General features: G+C 39.1%; 1 protein-coding gene across 1 annotated transcript in view; it reads left to right on the plus strand.

The window, feature by feature from the left end:
• The window catches only part of vamp2 (vesicle-associated membrane protein 2), a 114,553-nt gene extending 94,869 nt beyond the window's left edge, over positions 1–19,684 (plus strand). Inside the window, exons 3-5 of the mRNA XM_072255506.1 lie at positions 5,768–5,926; positions 12,317–12,368; positions 14,224–19,684. Of these exons, the coding sequence (XP_072111607.1) occupies positions 5,768–5,926; positions 12,317–12,368; positions 14,224–14,240 (228 nt within the window). The 3' untranslated portion in view covers positions 14,241–19,684. The remainder of the gene's footprint in view (positions 1–5,767; positions 5,927–12,316; positions 12,369–14,223) is intronic.
• Positions 19,685–20,398: the final 714 nt, after the last annotated feature.

A 20,398-nucleotide genomic window follows, 5' to 3' on the forward strand; every position in this document is an offset into this window, starting at 1 on the left:
GAACTTCTATGAATACACTGGCCCTCTTTGAAGTCATAATCTGTAGATGCTAAACATGAGTATAAAATACCTTTTCAATGAATGGGGTGTCTTTAAAGAGAGCACAAGAAACAGGACACCAGTGATGCATGGGATCTGGGCCATGGTGAGTTTACAAAAAAACATGGGAACAGTAAATTTATAAAGACAACAGGCACTGGCCCAATGATTTTATAAGGAGCAGAGGAACTAGGCCAGCTTGAACAGCTTGTACTGGAGCCTACCAGAGAGAACGTGTTGTGCAATGAACCGGATTTGATCAGGGACCTCAAGGTAAAGGAGCCATTAGGAGGTAGTGACCATAATATGATAAGTTTTAATCTACAAATTGAGAGGGAGAAGGAAAAATGGGAAGTGTCAGTATCACAGTTGAACAAAGGGAACTATGGTGCTATGAGGGAGGAGCTGGCCAAAGTTCAATGGAACAATACCCTAGCAGGGATGACAGTGGAACAGCAACGGCAAGTGTTTCTGGGAATAATGCGGAAGGTGCGGGATCAGTTCATTCCAAAGAGGAAGAAAGATCCTAAGGGGAGGCCGTGGCTGACAAGGGAAGTAATGGACAGTAGAAAAATAAAAGAGAAGTATAACATAGCAAAGACGAGTGGGAAGCTGGAGGATTGGGAAACTTTTAAAGAGCAACAGAAGGTAACTAAAAAGGCAATACGCAGAGAAAAAATGAGGTACGAAGGTAAACTAGCCAAGAATATAAAGGAGGATAGTAACAGCTTCTTTAGGTATGTGAAAAGGAAAAAAATAGTTAAGACCAAAATTGGGCCCTTGAAGATAGAAGCGGGTGAATTTATTATGGGGAACAAGGAAATGGCAGACGAGTTGAACAGGTACTTTGGATCTGTCTTCACTAGGAAAGACACAAACAATCTCACAGATGTAATCGTGGCCAAAGGACCTAGGGTAATAGATGAATTGAAGGAAATTTATATTAGGCAGGAAATGGTGTTGGATAGGCTGTTGGGTCTGAAGGCTGATAAGTCCCCGGGACCTGATGGTCTGCTTCCCAGGGTCCTTATGGAGGTGGCTTTAGAAATCATGGACGCATTGGTAATCATTTTCCAATGTTCTATAGATTCAGGATCAGTTCCTGTGGATTGGAGGGTGGCTAATATCCCTCTCTTCAAGAAGGGAGAAAGAGAGAAAACAGGGAATTATAGACCGGTTAGCCTGACGTCGGTGGTGGGAAAGATGCTGGAGTCAATTATAAAAGATGAAGTTATGATACATCTGGATAGCAGTAACAGGATTGGTCTGAGTCAGCATGGATTTACGAAGGGGAAATCGTGCTTGACTAATCCTCTGGAATTTTTTGAGGATGTAACTATGAAAATGGACAAGGGAGAGCCAGTGGATGTAGTGTACCTGGACTTTCAGAAACCTTTGATGAAGTCCCACATAGGAGATTAGTGGGAAAAATTAGGGCACATGGTATTGGGGGCAGAGTACTGACATGGATTGAAAATTGGCTGGCTGACAGAAAACAAGGAGTAGCGATTAATGGGTCCCTTTCGGAATGGCAGGCGGTGACCAGTGGGGTACCGCAGGGTTCAGTGCTGGGACCGCAGCTGTTTACAATATATATTAATGATTTAGCTGAGGGAATTAAAAGTAACTTTAGCAAATTTGCCGATGACACAAAGCTGGGTGGCAGTGTGAAATGTGAGGAGGATATTATGAGAATACAGGGTGACTTGGACAGGCTGAGTGAGTGGGCAGATGCATAGCAGATGCAGTTTAATGTGGATGAATGTGAGGTTATCCACTTTGGTGGTAAGAACGGGAAGGCAGATTATTATCAAAATGGAGTCAAGTTAGGAAAGGGGAAGCACAATGAGATCTAGGTGTTCTTGTACATCAGTCACTGAAAACAAGCATGCAAGTACAAGAGGCAGTGAAGAAAGCTAATGGCATGCTGGCTTTCATAACAAGGGGAATTGAGTATAAGAGCAAAGAGGTCCTTCTGCAGGTGTACAGGGTCCTGGTGAGACCACACCTGGAGTACTGTGTGCAGTTTTGGTTCCAAATTTGAGGAAGGACATTCTTGCTATTGAGGGAGTGCAGCGTAGGTTCACAAGGTTAATTCCTGGGATGGCGGGACTGTCATATGTCGAAAGATTGGAGCGACTGGGCTTGTATACTCTGGAATTTAGAAGCCTGAGAGGGGATCTTATTGAAACATATAAGATTATTAAGGGATTGGACACGCTGGAGGCAGGAAACATGTTCCCGCTGATGGGTGAGTCCAGAACCAGAGGCCACAGTTTAAGAATAAGGGATAGAACGGAGTTGAGGGAAAACTTTTTCACTCAGAGAGTGGTGGATATATGGAATGCTCTGCCCCAGAAGGCTGTGGAGGCCAAGTCTCTGGATGCTTTCAAAAAAGAGATGGATAGAGCTCTTAAAGGTAGTGGAATCAAAGGTTACGGGGAAACCAGGAACTGGATGCTGATTGTGGATGATCAGCCATGATCACAGTGAATGATGGTTCTGGCTCGAAGGGCGGAATGGCCTACTGCACCTATTGTCTATAGGCCCTGTTAAGCTTATAAGGGAATAAGAAATAGGATTTTCAAATTGTTGGATAACACATTACCAGAGTTTTACTGTATATCCTGTTGCAAACAAAATGGGAAATAGTCATAGTCATACTTTATTGATCCCGGGGAAATTGGTTTTCGTTACAGTTGCACCATAAATAATAAATAGTAATAAAACCATAAATAGTTAAATAGTAATATGTAAATTATGCCAGTAAATTATGAAATACGTCCAGGACCAGCCTATTGGCTCAGGGTGTCTGACCCTCCAAGGGAGGAGTTGTAAAGTCTGATGGCCACAGGCAGGAATGACTTCCTATGACGCTCTGTGTTGCATCTCGGTGGAATGAGTCTCTGACTGAATGTACTCCTGTGCCCACCCAGTACATTATGTAGTGGATGGGAGACATTGACCAAGATGGCATGCAACTTAGAAGGCATCCCCTTTTCAGACACCACCGTGAGAGAGTCCAGTTCCATCCCCACAACATCACTGGCCTTACGAATGAGTTTGTTGATTCTGTTGGTTTCTGCTACCTTCAGGCTGCTGCCCCAGCACACAACAGCAAACATGATAGCACTGGCCACCACAGACTCATAGAACAGCCTCAGCATTGTCTGGCAGATGTTAAAGGACCTCAGTCTCCTCAGGAAATAGAGACGGCTCTGACCCTTCTTGTAGACAGCCTCAGTGTTCTTTGACCAGTCCAGTTTATTGTCAATTCGTATCCCCAGGTATTTGTAATCCTCCACCATGTCCACACTGACCCCCTGGATGGAAACAGGGGTCACCGGTACCTTAGCTCTCCTCAGGTCTACCACCAGCTCCTTAGTCTTTTTCACATTAAGCTGCAGATAATTCTGCTCACACCATGTGACAAAGTTTCCTACCGTAGCCCTGTACTCAGCCTCATCTCCCTTGCTGATACATCCAACTATGACAGAGTCATCTGAAAACTTCTGAAGATGACAAGACTCTGTGCAGTAGTTGAAGTCCAAGGTGTAAATGGTGAAGAGAAAGGGAGACAAGACAGTCCCCTGTGGAGCCCCAGTGCTGCTGATCACTCTGTCGGATACACAGTGTTGCAAGTACACTTACTGTGGTCTGTCGGTCAGGATATCTAGTCAGGTGGAAGAAGGCAGCATACATGAGGTTTAGGAAGCAAGGATCAGATGGGTCTATTGAGGAATATAGGGAAGCAAGAAAGGAGCTTAAGAAAGGTCTGAGAAGAGCAAGAAGGGGGCATGAGAAGGCCTTGGCGAGTAGGGTAAAGGAAAACCCCAAGGCATTCTTCAATTATGTGAAGAAAAAAAGGATGACAGGAGTTGAAGGTAGGACCGATTAGAGATAAAGGTGGGAAGATGTGCCTGGAGGCTGTGGAGGGAGGTCCTTAATGAATACTTCTCTTCGGTATTCACCAATGAGAGGGAACTTGATGATGGTGAGGTTGATGTTCTGGAGCATGTTGATATTAAGGGAGAGGAGGTGTTGGAGTTGTTAAAATACATTAGGACAGATAAGTCCCTGGGGCCTGAGGGAATATTCCCCAGGCTGCTCCACGAGGCGAGGGAAGAGATTGCTGAGCCTTTGGCTAGGATCCTTATGCCCTCGTTGTCCACGGGAATGGTACCGGAGGATTGGAGGGAGGCGAATGTTGTCCCCTTTTTCAAAAAAGGTAGTAGGGATAGTCTGGGTAATTATAGACCAATGAACCTTACGTCTGTGGTGGGAAAGCTGTTGGAAAAGATTCTTAGAGATAGGATCTATAGGCATTTAGAGAATCATGGTCTGATCAGAGACAGTCAGCATGGCTTTGTGAAGGGTAGATCGTGTCTAACAAGCCTGATAGAGTCCTTTGAGGAGGTGACCAGGCATATAGATGAGGGTAGTGCAGTGGATGTGATCTATATGGATTTTAGTAAGGCATTTGACAAGGTTCCACATGGTAGGTTTATTCAGAAAGTCAGAAGGCATGGGATCCAGGGAAGTTTGGCCAGGTGGATTCAGAATTGGCTTGCCTGCAGAAGGCAGAGGGTGGTGGTGGAGGGAGTATATTCAGACTGGAGGATTGTGACTAGTGGTGTCCCACAAGGATCTGTCCTGGGACCTCTACTTTTCGTGATTTTTATTAACGACCTGGATGTTGGGGTAGAAGGATGGATTGGCAAGTTTGCAGACAACACAAAGGTTGGTGGTGTTGTCAAAGATTGCAGAGAGATATTGATAGGATGCAGGAGTGGGCTGAGAAATGGCAGATGGAGTTCAACCCGGAGAAGTGTGAGGTGGTACACTTTGGAAGGACAAACTCCAAGGCAGAGTACAAAGTAAATGGCAGGATACTTGGTAGTGTGGAGGAGCAGAGGGATCTGGGGGTACATGTCCACAGATCCCTAAAAGTTGCCTTACAGGTGAGTAGGGTAGTTATGAAAGCTTATGGGGTGTTAGCTTTCATAAGTTGAGGGATAGAGTTTAAGAGTCGTAATGTAATGATGCAGCTCTATAAAACTCTGGTTAGGCCACACTTGGAGTACTGCATCCTGTTCTGGTCACCTCACTATAGGAAGAATGTGGAAGCATTGGAAAGGGTACAGAGGAGATTTACCAGGATGCTGCCTGGTTTAGAAAGTATGCATTATGATCAGAGATTAAGGGAGCTAGGGCTTTACTCTTTGGAGAGAAGGAGGATGAGAGGAGATATGATAGAGGTGTACAAGATAATAAGAGGAATAGATAGAGTGGATAGCCAGCGCCTCTTCCCCAGGGCACCACTGCTCAGTACAAGAGGACATGGCTTTAAGGTAAGGGGTGGGAAGTTCAAGGGGGATATTAGAGGAAGGTTTTTTACTCAGAGAGTGGTTGGTGCATGGAATGCACTGCCTGAGTCAGTGGTGGAGGCAGATACACTAGTGAAGTTTAAGAGACTACTGGACAGGTATATGGAGGAATTTAAGGTGGGGACTTATACGGGAGGCAGGGTTTGAGGGTCAGCACAACATTGTGGACTGAAGGGCCTGCACTGTGCTGTACTATTCTATGTTCTATGTTTAATCAAGAATCCAGAATGCAGAAGATATTAAATTTAAATCAAGAAAATATATTTGCCTATGGATTTCTCAAAGTGATTAAAGTTTAAAGCCAGGAATTGAAATGCATAACATCAGTCTGTTTCTCCTAGGTGGTGGATATCATGCGAGTGAACGTGGACAAAGTTCTCGAACGAGATCAAAAGCTGTCAGAGCTGGATGATCGTGCTGATGCCCTCCAGGCTGGTGCATCACAATTTGAAACAAGCGCTGCTAAGCTGAAGAGAAAGTATTGGTGGAAAAACTGCAAGGTGAGCCTTTGTAAATAAAATGGAGTACCGGATGCTATAAATCTGGTCAATGCCAGAGAGCAAAATATATGAGCTTGACAATTGCCAGTGTGACTGTGACCAATTCTACCAAAAAGCTGTTGCTTTTAAACTTGTGGAATGTTAAGGTGGCGATTTAATATTAAAATTTCAATTATTATCTTTATAGTTCTCTGCTTACTGGCAAGTTGATATAATTAAACCTAGGAAGATGTAAATTTCAATTGGATTATATTTTTAAAAGAACTAAATGATCATAAACCACAGAATCAGCCTTTAGTAATGAGAAATGGGAAATAGAGCTGTGAAGGTGCCACATTACACCTATGTTGTATATTAGTGGCATTAGCATGCAATCACTTTTTATTCTTTTAGGCTCAGTTATTATAATTAATAGTCCCTGTGCCTTTGGTAAAATGTTCATGAAAATCATAAGCGCTAACATAAATGGCAGATAAAGTCTATGCATCTGGAAGGAGTGGGGAGACATATAATTCACTAACTGCTAACCTCATGATCGCTTCAGAATCTTATTAAACTCCCCAAGCCAGTCAGTGGATACCAATACAAATATTAAAGTAATGCTATTCAAATGTCAGGACTACCTTTAATAAGAACCCAATGTAATATTGAACAGAAAACTGTTACAGTTTAGGGGGATATTTCCCCTCTGCAACAATTCACAGAATTATAAACTTGTTTTAGATGGAAGAAATGTAATTATATTTACTGCCCTCTTCTATTTGCCCTCTCTCTTATTTCACTTCCATTTTTATCATTTTAAACCTGTTTTTTCTCAGATTTGTCTTTTAAGGTGTGTTTTATTAAGTATTTAAAAAATATATATTACTGACTTGCAGTGCTTTAATAGATTCTATTGGAGAGAGGTTACTGGAAGCTTGGAAGTAACTGTGACCTCTGAAGTAATTGAAAACAAGTGCAAACTCATTTTCCACCAGCTGGATCCTCAAATTGCAAAAACTTTCAACATTGCACCACTCAAATGCCAGGTCAAAGTCTTGTACATTTTCAAGTCTGAAGATCAAGTGTCAACAGAATGAATGATTTTACATGTGCTGCCAGAGTAACCTAAAATTGTATAAGCAGTAACTGTGCAATGCCATAGTTATAAATTTCAGTTTACAGTGATTACTTATTCTGCTAACAGCAAGGTTTCATTGAGATAGGATGACCTTCCCATAGCCTGTCAAAGATAAAATATGGGGGTTTTAGAAAAAAACTATATAGTAAATAAGAATTTTGTTTACCTTTGGCCATTTTAACAATTATGATTACATATATCATCAGCATAATTCTGTAAATACCTTCAAGCTAGCTCATGATTTTTTTCTAATTCAACAGTATGCGTTTGAAAGCATATTGTTAAGAATGATGTCAGATAAAGAGTATCATTCATCCTTACTGTTTTCAAAAAACATGTTTAAAATTTTAGTTCACAAATTTTTGATCTTAATTATACTCCTGCTTCTTGCCTGCAAAGTCTTACTTCCTTTTATTGTATTTTGTTTTATTTTGATTCTAAATTTCAGTATCTCTATTCCATCATCCATAATTCTGTTCTACTTGGTCCTTTTCCTCTTTAGGCTTACTACAGAGGTGCAAACTCCTTTGATTCAATGGCTTTAACTAATCTGTGTTCCCAATTTGCCATTTAACTATACAAAACAAATTCCCAAAATTTACAATAAAAATCAATCTTGCCCTTCTTTGTTTAATATCTGATCATTTGCACAAAGCTGCTTGAAATGGGAGATGGATATGATTCGCCTTCTTCTGCAGTAGTACCGTGACTTAAGTGAAGCAACAGAATACTTAAATGAATAAGACTGAACAACTGTTAGTTAAATACCACAGTATTCACAGGAGGAGGTATAAACATAAATAAGACTAAGATAAATGGCCACCACCTGTGTCATAAGGAAATAGAAATATGTAAAATAAGTACACAGGAAAAATGAATTCAGAGATCATGAAAATTTTTAGCAATAAATCCAGCTAAATTTAAAACCTGAAGGAATGAGACATCGCACTTTTAAATATGAATCATCAGGCAGACATTTTAGGCAGAATTTGAGTCTGCCTACACTGTCGGAAGAATATTTGGACAGAAAAGTATAAACCCTAATTATATTTGGCAACTTTAATCTGTATATAAGATATCAATACAGAAACTTCAAATTTTTCAATATATTTAAAAGGAAAGTCAGATAGTAAAATGCTGTTTTGAAACTACTGGATTTTCACATTTCTATATATCTACACTTGTCTAAAATAGCAGCATGTTATGTACTATTAAAAATATTTTTACAGCAAATTCTACTCTATTTTACTATCACTGTATTACACAATGTCAGAATGTAGCACTTTAAAGCAGAGATCAAATGTCATCTTTGTGATCTGATCAAATTATTCATGCCCTTAACTACATTTAAATTGAAGGTGAGACCTGTGCCTAAAAATACCTCCTCAATTCTAAAAATTCAGTATGACTAAAAAGAATTTGACATATTAAATATACAAAGAATTGTTATCGCTGTATCTTTTTTTTTTACAAGTTATATTTTAAATGCTGACTACCTTATTTAGTCTTTTGAAGGCAGTATAGAACCCTATGAAAATCCAGAAAACAATGAAAGTAAGCAGCTGATCTGGAATAATGTTCTGGTGCTGAGATAAAGATAAAAATAAAGATTAGCTTCATTTCCCACATGTACTTTGAAACATACAGTGAAATGCATCAATGGTATCAAGAACCAACACAGTGAGCTAGGAGCTGCCCACAAGTGTCACCATGTTTCTAGCATCAACTTACTACTACATACTCACAACTTACTAATACTAACCTTTGGAAAGTGAGAGGAAACCGGAACACATAGTTGAACTACATGTGGTCACGGGGAGCTAATATGCCTGAACAACTGGCGTCCTGTCACACTCACCTCAATAATAAGCAAATGCTTTGAGAGGCTGGTCAAGGACTACACCTGTAGCATGCTACCACCCACACTGGACCACCCCCCACAACAATTTGCCTACCAACACAACCGATCAACAGATGGCGCAATGGCCGCTGCTCTACACACCGTCCTTGCACATCTGGAGAAGAGGGATGCTTATGTAAGAATGCGGTTCTTGGACTACAGTTCAGCATTCAACACCATTATTACCGGCAGGCTTGAAAAGAAGCTCAGAGACCTCAGCCTTCACCCTGCGTTGTGTAGCTGGATCCTGGACTTCCTGTCAGATCGCCGGCAGGTGGTAAGAGTGGGCCCCCTCGCCTCTGCCCCTCCACCCTCAGGGCTGTGTCCTAAGCCCTCTCATTTTCTCTCTGTATACCCATGACTGTGTCACTACCCACAGCTCCAATCTGCTAATTAACTTTGCTGACAAAACTACATTAATTGGCCTAATCACTAACAACAATGAGGCAGTTGACAGAGAAGAAGTCATCACCCTGACACAGTGGTGTCAAGAAAACAACCTCTTCCTCAATGTCGCAAAAACAAAGGAGCTGGTTGTGGATTGCAGGAGGATGGAGACAGGCTAACCCCTATTGATATCAATGGATCTGGGGTTGAGAGGGTGAACAGCTTTAAGTTCCTCGGCATGCACGTCACCGAGGATCTCACGTGGTCTGTATGTACCAGCTGTGTGGTGAAAAAGGCAAACACCACCTCTTTCGCCTCAGACAGTTGAAGAAGTTTGGTTTGGGCCCCCAAATCCTAAGAACTTTCTACAAGGGCACAATTGAGAGCATCCTGACTGACTGCATGACTGCCTGGTATGCAAACTGTACTTCCCTCAATTGCAGGACTTTGCAGAGAGTGGTGCGAACAGACAAGTGCATCTGTAGATGCGTACTTCCCACTATTCAGGACATCCGGGAAATAGTACCACAGCATAAAAGCCAGGATCAACAAGCTCTGGGACAGCTTCTTCCACTAGGCCATCAGACTGATTAATTCATGCTGATACAATTGTATTTCTATGTTGACTGTCCGGTTGTACGTACTATTTATTATACTATAAATTGTAAATTGCACATTTAGACAGAGACGTAACATGGAGATTTTTACTCCTCATGTAATGAAGGATGTAAGAAATAAAGTAAATACAATTCAATTCAGAATGTATAAACTCCTTACATACAGGGGCAGGAATTGAACCCCGAACAATCACTGATGCTGTAAAGCATTATTCTAACTACTATGCTACGTCCACCCAGATATTTCAGGAGTAAGAACAGTAAAGGAAAAGAGTCAACAGGTCAGGCAGCAGCAAAGGAAAGACACATGGTTGAAGACTATCGGAACTGGGAAAGAGAAAACAAAATTAGTTTTACTTTGTGGAGAAGTCGGGAAGGGATTGATATGAATATCTCTGACAGACCAAGACCATCCACAATATATCTCCTTGGCAACTTGGTTTCCCCTAATCAGAATAATTTCCTTCTTTCCATTAATTCTTCCTCCAACCTTTGGGATGTAATGTTGAAATTGTACTAGGCATTGGTGAGGCCACATTTGGAGTATTGTGTACAGTTTTGGTCACCAAATTATAGGAAAGATGTCAACAAAAGAGTACAGAGAAGATTTGCTAGACTGTTACCTGGGTTTCATCACCTAAGTTACAGAGAAAGGTTGAACAAGTTGGGTCTTTATTCTTTGGAACATAGAAGGTTGAGGGGGGAACTTGATAGAGGTATTTAAAATTATGAGGGGGATAGATAGAGTTGGTGTGGATAGGCTTTTTCCATTGAGAGTGGGGGAGATTCAAACAAGAGGACATGAGTTGAGAGTTAAAGGGCAAAAGTTTAGGGGTAACATGAGGGGGAACTTCTTTACTCAGAGAGTGGTATCTGTGTGGAACGAGCTTCCAGCAGAAGTGGTTGAGGCAGGATCAATGTTGTCGTTTAAAGTTAAATTGGACAACTATATGGACAGGAAAGGAATGGAGGGTTATGGGCTGAGTGCAGGTCGCTGGGACTAGGTGAGAGTAAGAGTTCGGCACGGACTAGAAGGGCCAAGATGGCCTGTTTCCGTGCTGTAATTGTTATATGGTTATATGTTATATATGGTTATAACCTCAGTAAAATATAAGACTAAATTGTTTTGCTCTTTCCCAGTTCCATTGAAGGATCTTTGATCTGAAATGTTAACTCAGTTTCTCTTTGCACACAAGCTGCCTGACCTGCAGATTGTGTTTTCAGCATTTTTAGTTCTTATTTCAGATTTTCAGCATCTGCATTTTTTAAAATTTTCACTGAAAATGTTGAGAAGTTAGTGGAGCGTTTGTCATTTAAGTCTTGAAAGGAGATGTGAAATTGTGCTGGGTTGGGATGTATTATAAACAAAATATATGTAGAAGCAGTGAAGAAAATGTTGATAAAAGAATCAAAGGAATGTACCTATTAAATTCTAGATGGCTTATGGTTCATTTTTGTCCTATTATGTGAGGGATCAATGATATAATGATTATGAGGGGTTCATCAAGATGTTTTCACGTTTGGAAGAGAACAGAACTATAAAAATGCCCCATAAAAAATGAATTGATCATTAATCTGAGAGAACTTAGGAGCACTTCTTTACCCAGAGGGTAAAGTACATACAATACAAAAAAATTACCAACATCAATAGGAGTTTGTAAGGCTAACTTTTAAGGCAAAGACAGGAATAGATTAAGAGGAATATCAAGGGGATTCTGTGGAACATAACATAGGGTCCCATGGTAGTGCAATGGTTAGCACAACGCTTTACCGTACGGGCAACCGGGGTTCAATTCCTGCTGTTGCTGAGTTTGTAAGTTCTTCTGGTAATTGCATGGGTTTCCTCCAGGTGCTCTGGTTTCCGCCCACAGTCCAAAGGCCTACAGGCTGGTAGGTTAATTGATCATTATAAATTGTCCAGTGATTAGGTTTAAATCGGGGGTTGCTGGGTGGTGCGGCTCAAAAGGCCTGAAGAGCCTAATCCGCACCGTACCTGAATAAATAAATAATCAACAATCTCAGCAGCAAAGCCTACTTCTGCATGAAACTAGAGTGGGGAGAAAATTATTGGCCATGAACAGACAGACTGCGCTCTTCTGCTACCCTGCTACCTGGCACCTTTGTACTGACCACTGCAACATTCTGATTACATGGAACCAATGGACTTTTCACCAGCCCACAACAGTATTCAAACCGTGGTTATTTAGCTTTACTTGTCATATCAGTATGTCTGAATAACGAATGATTTTATGTACAGTTGTATGTGGAAAGTCAGGCACATTATCCATATGTAGCTTTATATAACCTTACAGGGAACCATCAGTTTATTTATACTGCAAATAATTTCTCTCTTGTTATGCTTGCAGATGATGATTATACTTGGAGCAATATGTGCATTCATTATCATCGTTATCATAAGTGAGTACCTTTACAGGAATACATGATAACTTTGCATGCTTTACACTAATTACCACAGATTCTGAATCTGATGTGACATATTTTTCCCTGCAATCAGCTCAACCTCCAAAGTGTTTCATGTAACAGCATTTTCTGGTTGTTTGCTGGCACATATTTATCATTTTTATCATATAGTGTGATTTCCTAGCTTCTAATGCATCATTGGTGTGCACCAATAATTCTGACAAGTTCGATTAAAAAGGGACTGATATTTTTGTTGGAAATGTACTTTCTTTGAGCAAAATTGCTCTAGGGAATGACAAGGAAATTGTTCCTAATTGCAAAGAACTAGAGAATACTCAGAAGTAATAAAGTGGGACCATTTACTCTGATGTTAGGAGCTCTGGTGATTATCAGGGATGATAGAAAGGCTTGACATGAAGTGGGAGAACTAATGTTTCCCTTGAAGCAGATGCCTAGGACCTGTAATCACAGACTGAAATAAGGGATTAACTATTCATGCTAGAAAGAAGGCATTTCATCACCCTAATGGTGGAAGTCTTTATAATCAATTACCCGTGGCGAGCGTGGGGACTTAATCACTGGCAGTATTCAAGATAGATCTTTAGGTATTAAGGGAATTGAGGGATATGGGTTAGTGCTGAACAGTAGCACTGCAGTAAAAGATGAGACATGATATTATTGAATGTTGGGGAAGGCACAAAGGGCTAACGGTCTTTCTTATTTTGGTTCCTTATTTTATGAATTTGAGATGTGTCAGTAACATAGAGAAGATTCTTTGATTTTCCCATCAAAGTGGGAAAGAGTTCTGGCAGCACTGAGATCTGCAATTATGCTTGTCAAAGATGGAAGAAATGTGGCTGTGGTTTTCTGATGTGAGGGTAGTCAATAGAGGCAATGAAATGTGGAAAGTTTCATAGGAATTTCTCTGGTGGGAGCAGTGGAAGAAAGAGGCAGTGAGAGGTTATGAGATTTTGAAAAACAAGGAACAATGGGAGGCAGTTGACTTTCTGGAGCAATGGAGAGTAATTTGGGGTTATTGAAGGGGAAGACACCTGCATAAGAGGGTATAAAAGTAGATTTGGGAGAATCTTTTCAGTGTCTTTAAAAATAAAGAAAATTAGAGGCTTAACAAGGTAATGTTGACCAGAGCATAGTGTCTGATAATAACTTGGAAGGAAAGACAGTACTTTATCTGGCCATATCTAACCTTACCTCTCACAGCTCCTTCTATCTCAGATTCTTGGTTGACATAGGCACCTTTTCTCTGACTCTTCACTTCAGTTTGTTACTTTTTCTGAACTGGCATTTCCTGCAGGTACAAATTGCAATCATCTTACCATAATTAGTACTCATCAGGAAGGAAGGTAAGCACAATGGCTGGCAGGAGTAAAAATGAGATACCCAGGATGGAAGAATGTTAAAAATGAAAGTGATCAGAAAGACTTGCAGTGTAAATAACTCTGTGGCATACCTGCTGGCTTTTTTCTTGATTTCCCTTTTAAGTGATCTGATTGGTAGCGTTCATCCCATGGACTTGACAAAATTTCTTCCTTGACCATAATTTGGCTGTCTTTAAGTGGCCACTTTTTGCCTTTACTATTCATTTCAACCCATTGGATATGACAGGTAGCAATGTCAGTGTAATTTACCTTGTGCCCTGGAGAAGGCGCTGTGCTCATTATTCACACCCTATAGCTACTTGCTACTCAGCCTGTTCAAATTTGTGCTTGAAAAGTGCTAGATCAGAAGTGAAAAGCAGAGCAGCATTATCAAAAATGTCAATTACTAAATGAAGTGTATCAAATTTCTCTAGTTCAAATATCTTCACGTGCCTTTTCTCCCTTTCTTCCAGTTTATTTCTGCACCTGAGGAGAAAGAAGACTAACTGAAGATCCAGCTTAACTTTGTTCTTGTCAGCCATATCTTCTCCAGTGTCAGATATTATTTATTAATCTCTGCTTATAACCATGGTTGTTTTTATTTTGTCTGTAAGTTGCCCTAATTACTCGAATAGGTGCATTGATTGCTATCAAAGTCTGAATAACAATGTAACCAGCTATTTACTGCCGAATAGTTAAGTAGCTTTGTCCTATACATTCCAAGGTAAAACTAGCACAATATAGATGGATTGGCCTTCAGATGAATCCTGTTTCCAAATATAACTGTGACATTTTTTCTGACTTGCCAACTTGTCAGGAGGTAACAGTCTGAAATGCCCAAAGCCTTAACAAGCATCAAAGCAAACCAGAAAATTTTGCTTAATTTTGGCAAATCTGAGCAAATGTGAAATTTGTTGAGACATGAAGCAAATTAATCAGTATATTCCTGATACTATATTTAAGAATGTAAAATCAAAAATAAAAATCTAGTAGAGAGAGTATAATCATTGAGTACTAATGATGAGCAGTCTGTTTGACATTTGGTGCTGTCTCAGATCTATAAAGATTTAAAGGACTGGCTGGTACTGCCATTAATTTTGAAACATAACCATGGTAACAATTCATTTGATAAATTCTGTCTGAACGATTATAATAGAACTATAATGACCTTCATCTTACAATAATAACCATCCATTTTTATTTTTGACATTTGCCTGTGTATTCAGTGGTCTTATCAAATGGAAGCTGCTTTCCTAATATGTTCCCAAATTGTCTGCTGTCAAAAGACCACTTTGAACATACCAAACATTTAACAAACTATTCACTATCAAGTGAAATATTTTAAAGGAAACTGAAATGAAGATCTAATTCTATATATTTGAAGACAGACCAGAAATATAACCTATGAAACAGAGGGATGGTGATAATGAGAGAAAAACACATGAAATTAATTGTGGCAACTAATTATAATTGATATCAATTTATTTTGGTCCACTTTTGATTTGATACCACTTGTTTAAAATTTACATTAATTTTCGTATAGAAAGCACATTTAACAGGTTAGGGTAGGAATTTGGGAGAGGATTATTTTCAAGATATCCACACCACCTTAATCCCTTTGCAAAATTCCTTCAATGGGGAAGCAGAGAGAAAGCCATTTTTTTCACCCTATTCATTATAATTTTACTGTAAGGGTATAACCAATAATTTATTATTCTGCACCACAAATAGTAATATTTTTACCTAACATGGAAATGTTATATCCAGATATATTCAAAGTGCTGTTGAAACACCCCAGTTTCTGTTGACAACAATGCTGTTTTGAGGTAGCGATGATGTTTCAGTTAGAAAAATACTACCTTAACCACATTGGCCAAAACATTGTCTGCCTGCAAATAGGATAAGCACTTTCCTGTTGTACATTTATGATGCAGAACCCCAGCTTGGGCATTCAAGCCTCCGTTATTTCTGATGAGTATGCACAAAATGCCCAACATAATGTACTTATACCAATGGATCTCCAAAACTAAACTATAATGTTATATGATTGTCTTATCAGATGACAGAACAGTTAAATTTTCTGCTAATCATGTAGAACAGAGGATTAATTGAAGTCTGATGTTTCATAATTACAGTATGATTTTGATCAAACGATTACACCTCTGGAACTGAGTACCAATGCAAACATTTTAAAATGAAAAATATTTTGGTATTTGGTGTGAATGGGTTACTAATCAGCATCCAACACCTAACTACATTAAACTCCATCAAGAATCTGATTCTAAGCAGCAAGCAATGCCTTTGGGATGTTGTATCTCTTTGTTTGTATGGAACCTTTTCAATCAAAGGAGTCATTCCCTGATATTTTCACATTCTTTTAGGGAGTTCTTTGTTTCATGGTTCAGTTCTTTATTGAGGGTCTTTTCCTAGTCAATTGTGCTAAACTTGTAGATCCCTTACTGAAATAATCATATGTGATAGTCTATTTTTTAAATATTGGATCATTAATTGTTTACTCCCTCCCTTAATTATTGTATATATGGTGTTTAAGTTCCAAGATCTTTGACTAACATGTGATTAGTAATGTGCTATCCTCTGCAACTGTGGAAGGAGAACTGCAGAATTCATACATACTATATGTATTTGCTAAATATGTAGTAAGTCATTTGCTTGTACATGGATTCTGAAAGCTTTGTGTATCTTCTCATACAGTACGTGTGATCTGGTATTGTTCACAAATATAAGAATGTTGTGGTTTCATCTCCTCTGCACCCTGACCTGCCAGCCTGCCAACCTGCACCCATTCCAATTTATTTTTAAATACCTCCTTGTTATTTCTGGTTCTCCGTATACCGCCAACAGTTGGGAGGGGAGTTAATTGTTCAATCTACTTCTGTTAGTGTGCCTACAGAGTTAGTCACTAGGGTCTGTACAGTTGAAGCCTTTCCAGTTTTTCCTCCAATTTGATTTTCAATTCCTTCTGCTATGTAAGTACAGAACCTCCACTATATACCATCCCCATCCCCATCTCCCTCCATGCAACAACATGTTAGAGATTTGCAACTCACTCAGTGGAAATTCCAAGTGTAAACTCTCCTGCTACTTTGTGGTGCAGTCCCTTGTTATTCCAGTACACTGTGGCACTGTGCCATCTAGCTTGCAATGTCAATATTCTTTCAACTTGCTATGGTCACTTTAATCGCGTACATTCATAGAACAGTCAGAAGTTTGTAGTTATTTCTAAAAGCGTCAGATCCAACATGTTTTAAAATAATCTTTTTTTTTGAAGAAAACAGTTCATATTTTTTTAGGAGAGCTTTCTATTTATTGCTGCTTACTCTTCACCTAAGTTGCACAATGGCCAACAGATCAACTAACACATAAGGGATAGAGTAAAGATTTTATTATTCAAATATAATGAGCCACATCTTGCCTGTCTGCACATCACTGCCCAGACTTGCCCTCTGCCCTCTGCCCCCCACCCCCAATGCATGGACTGGTCTGGTCTGGTCTGGATGTTAAATATCGATGTCGCAGGCCTGAAACATTCTAGAGTGGTGTGGTCCCTTCCCTTGTTACTCAGAGACATTTAAAAACTAATGAAATAAAATTAAGTGGTTAACTTAAAAACAAGAACAGAAGAAATAAAAGTAAGTAACTCTGCTTAAAATCACTTACAGTTAAAAATTACTTAAGAGAAAGTAATTTTACAAAAGTAACTGCTGTTCCTGTTGCCTCCTGATCTTATCCTCAATGAAATGGAAGTAATCTCAGAAACTGCAACATGATCTAACCTGGTGCAGGATTGATGATACAATCTCCTTAGTGTAATGCCCCAGAACTACAGCACCACTGGTCTCCACCTCTGCAGGAGAGTAAACTGACAAAATGGGCTTTCCAAATATGTATGTCCACAGCTTCTACAGTATATTTGGCAGCTCATGTATGGAAATATGGACTTGCTGCTGGTGAAGTGCTGGCAGTGCTGACAGAAGCGCTGCCAATAGTTAAGGTGAACCAACGAATTAGAAGAAGTAAAACAGGTGCAGGCTTCTCAAGGACATTTGCGTATCATTGTTGATCCTTTATATTAGGTCCACTTGGCCACTTGCTCCGTACTGTATATCTGTTGATGCCCTAGAGCATTCAGTTTAGAATTCAAAATCTTCACCTTTAATTTTATCATACTTAAATTTGATTGTTTATATAACCTTACTAGTTATTGAAAATCTAATATGATTTTCATAACTGAGTAATTGTACAGTGCATCTTTGAACTGACTTATTCTCAGTGTTGCTTAGTAACTATAGACATACCTGTTGCCTATTTTCTAATTGTTTTGACTTTTGCTGTGAATAGTCCCTTGTTTGCACCTAGTAGCACCAGAAATTGATCATTCCAGATGAACAGGAGTTATGTCTACTGCAGTAATATTTCTCTTTTAGGAAAATGATTTACATTGAAGGAATATGATAATTAGTGTTGTGAACCATGCAGTTAAATTATTGAAAATACATCAAATGAAGCCAAGCTGTGCGATTTGTTTTTTGACAAAAGCTTTCACCACTGTTTTAATAAAGGCAGTAATCCATTTGAAGTAATCACAAAGCATATTTTCACATCTTTTCCACAGCAAGCATTGGTCCATCTACCTCTCTGATCCTCACTTCACCTTTCTATGCTTGTCCCAACTCTTTTCCATCTCAATTCCTCTCCTTTACTAGATCCCATTTCTTATAAGATGCCTGCATTTGTTTTTTTGTTTTTTTTTTTGGGAAACTGGAGGTGAACAGAATTTCTACCAAGATTTGTACCATTAGGAGCATTTAAAAATAATATGGATTGGCTATTGACAATCTGGTCAATCATTATCATTAATGATGGCACAATGATTATTGATAAGCAGCTGGCCCTGCATCATACAAATGACTGTATGATTAGTAATAAATGTTAAACTCAAAATATGAGTTAAGGTTACTGGTTAAGATTGATTGTTGGGGTAATTTGGGGACAAGGATTAAAATTTGGGTTGGGGTTAAACTTTCACAGCTATGACTAGAGACTGTAGTTGGCATCAAGGTAAAGAGATGGTGCTATCAGAGAAAAGCAGCAAGTGAAATGTTGTCACTAGACATGCTCAGAAGAGGAAAATACTTCTAAAAACTTTTTCCCAAACTAAATTACACCATGTATTTTTATCTAACAAAACAAATTAAAACTGTGCTGCTTCTTAATAGGTAATAGAGCAGATATCAGTGGGAAATGTGAATGAAAATACTGGAAATGACACCAAAATTAAGTTGTTAAAGCTTTATTAAGAACTTTTTGTAAGGATGAAATTTTCTGTTTTTGTGTCAGATTTCTAACATTTCTTTTATCTCAGTGATAAATACTAAGAATGAACAGATATTCTTGTGTTGTAAAACAATGGAAATAAATGAGCACAGGGATATAGTTAATTTTCTATAATTGCCTTTGAATATTGTTATACTGTACTACAGTTTAAAAACTTTATTGTCTTTTGTATCTTTTTTCTCTCAGAAACATTCCGGTTATCTTACAGTTTTTTTATTTAATATCTTGTTGTGCTTTTTAAATTTATTAAAGAAGAGCCAAAAGTGTATTTTCCTGTTCTTTAAATGGAGGTGATCACAATTCTACTCTTGCTCTATTAAACAGCACCATCTCTGTCCCCAATGATTTAAAAAGACACTGAGGTTTGCATGGAGAAGTTGCATTAGTTATATACTAATTTGATGTTGCAATGATAAACTTGTTAACAACAAGTTTGTATACCTTTGTGTGTGTGTGTGTGTGTGTGTGTGTGTGAGTGAGCGTGTGTGTGTGTGTGTGCGCGTGTGAGAGTGTGTTTATATTTAAATTGGTGAATGCAGTTTCCATGTTGTGTAAGTGCAACATTGATGTATTTGTCTTGGCAAATAAACCTTTGTTTTTAAAAAAATATTTATTCTGATTCTGATTCAATTGCTCTGAGGTGTTTAGGAATTAAGTATGATGGTCACAAATGTGATAGTACAATGTTAAACTTGTAGAGTAGGTGGAAATTGTTGTTACCTTTTGATCTGGGAAGCTTGTCAATTTATGTGAACATCTTTAGAATGCACAAATCATCCTGTGGCACTTGGCAGAACACAATCAAACAAAAGCGATTAAGGTTGTGCCAAACTGAAAGGGAAGTAGCTGCCAAAGGCTTTCTTAAAGTAGTAGCCCTAAAAATAGGTGTAGAGAGGGAAAGGATAAGGAAATGAATTCCAAATTTCAAGGCCATGGCAGAGGAAGTTGCAGCCATCAATGCTGAAGCAATTGCAAATGGGAATTAACATGAAGCCAGAGTTGAAGGAATCCTGATATCTCTGGAGGGTTATAATGCCAGAAGAAATATCACCAATAGGGAAGGTACAGCCAAGAAGTAGAATTGTTAAAATGGAGCTCCGTTCAACTAGGAGATAATGCAGATCTGTAAATACAGCAGTAAAGGACTTGGTGTAAGCGTGGTTATGGGCAGCAGAGATTTGCATGATTTCAGGTCTCTGAGCATAAAGGAAGATGACCATGAATATGACTACATTAGGATAGTCACCTAGTGGTAGTATTGGCATTGATAATCAGCTGATGAGTTGAGGTGGA

The sequence above is a fragment of the Mobula birostris genome, chromosome 4 (assembly GCF_030028105.1).
Source record: "Mobula birostris isolate sMobBir1 chromosome 4, sMobBir1.hap1, whole genome shotgun sequence".
Classification (NCBI taxonomy): domain Eukaryota; kingdom Metazoa; phylum Chordata; class Chondrichthyes; order Myliobatiformes; family Myliobatidae; genus Mobula; species Mobula birostris.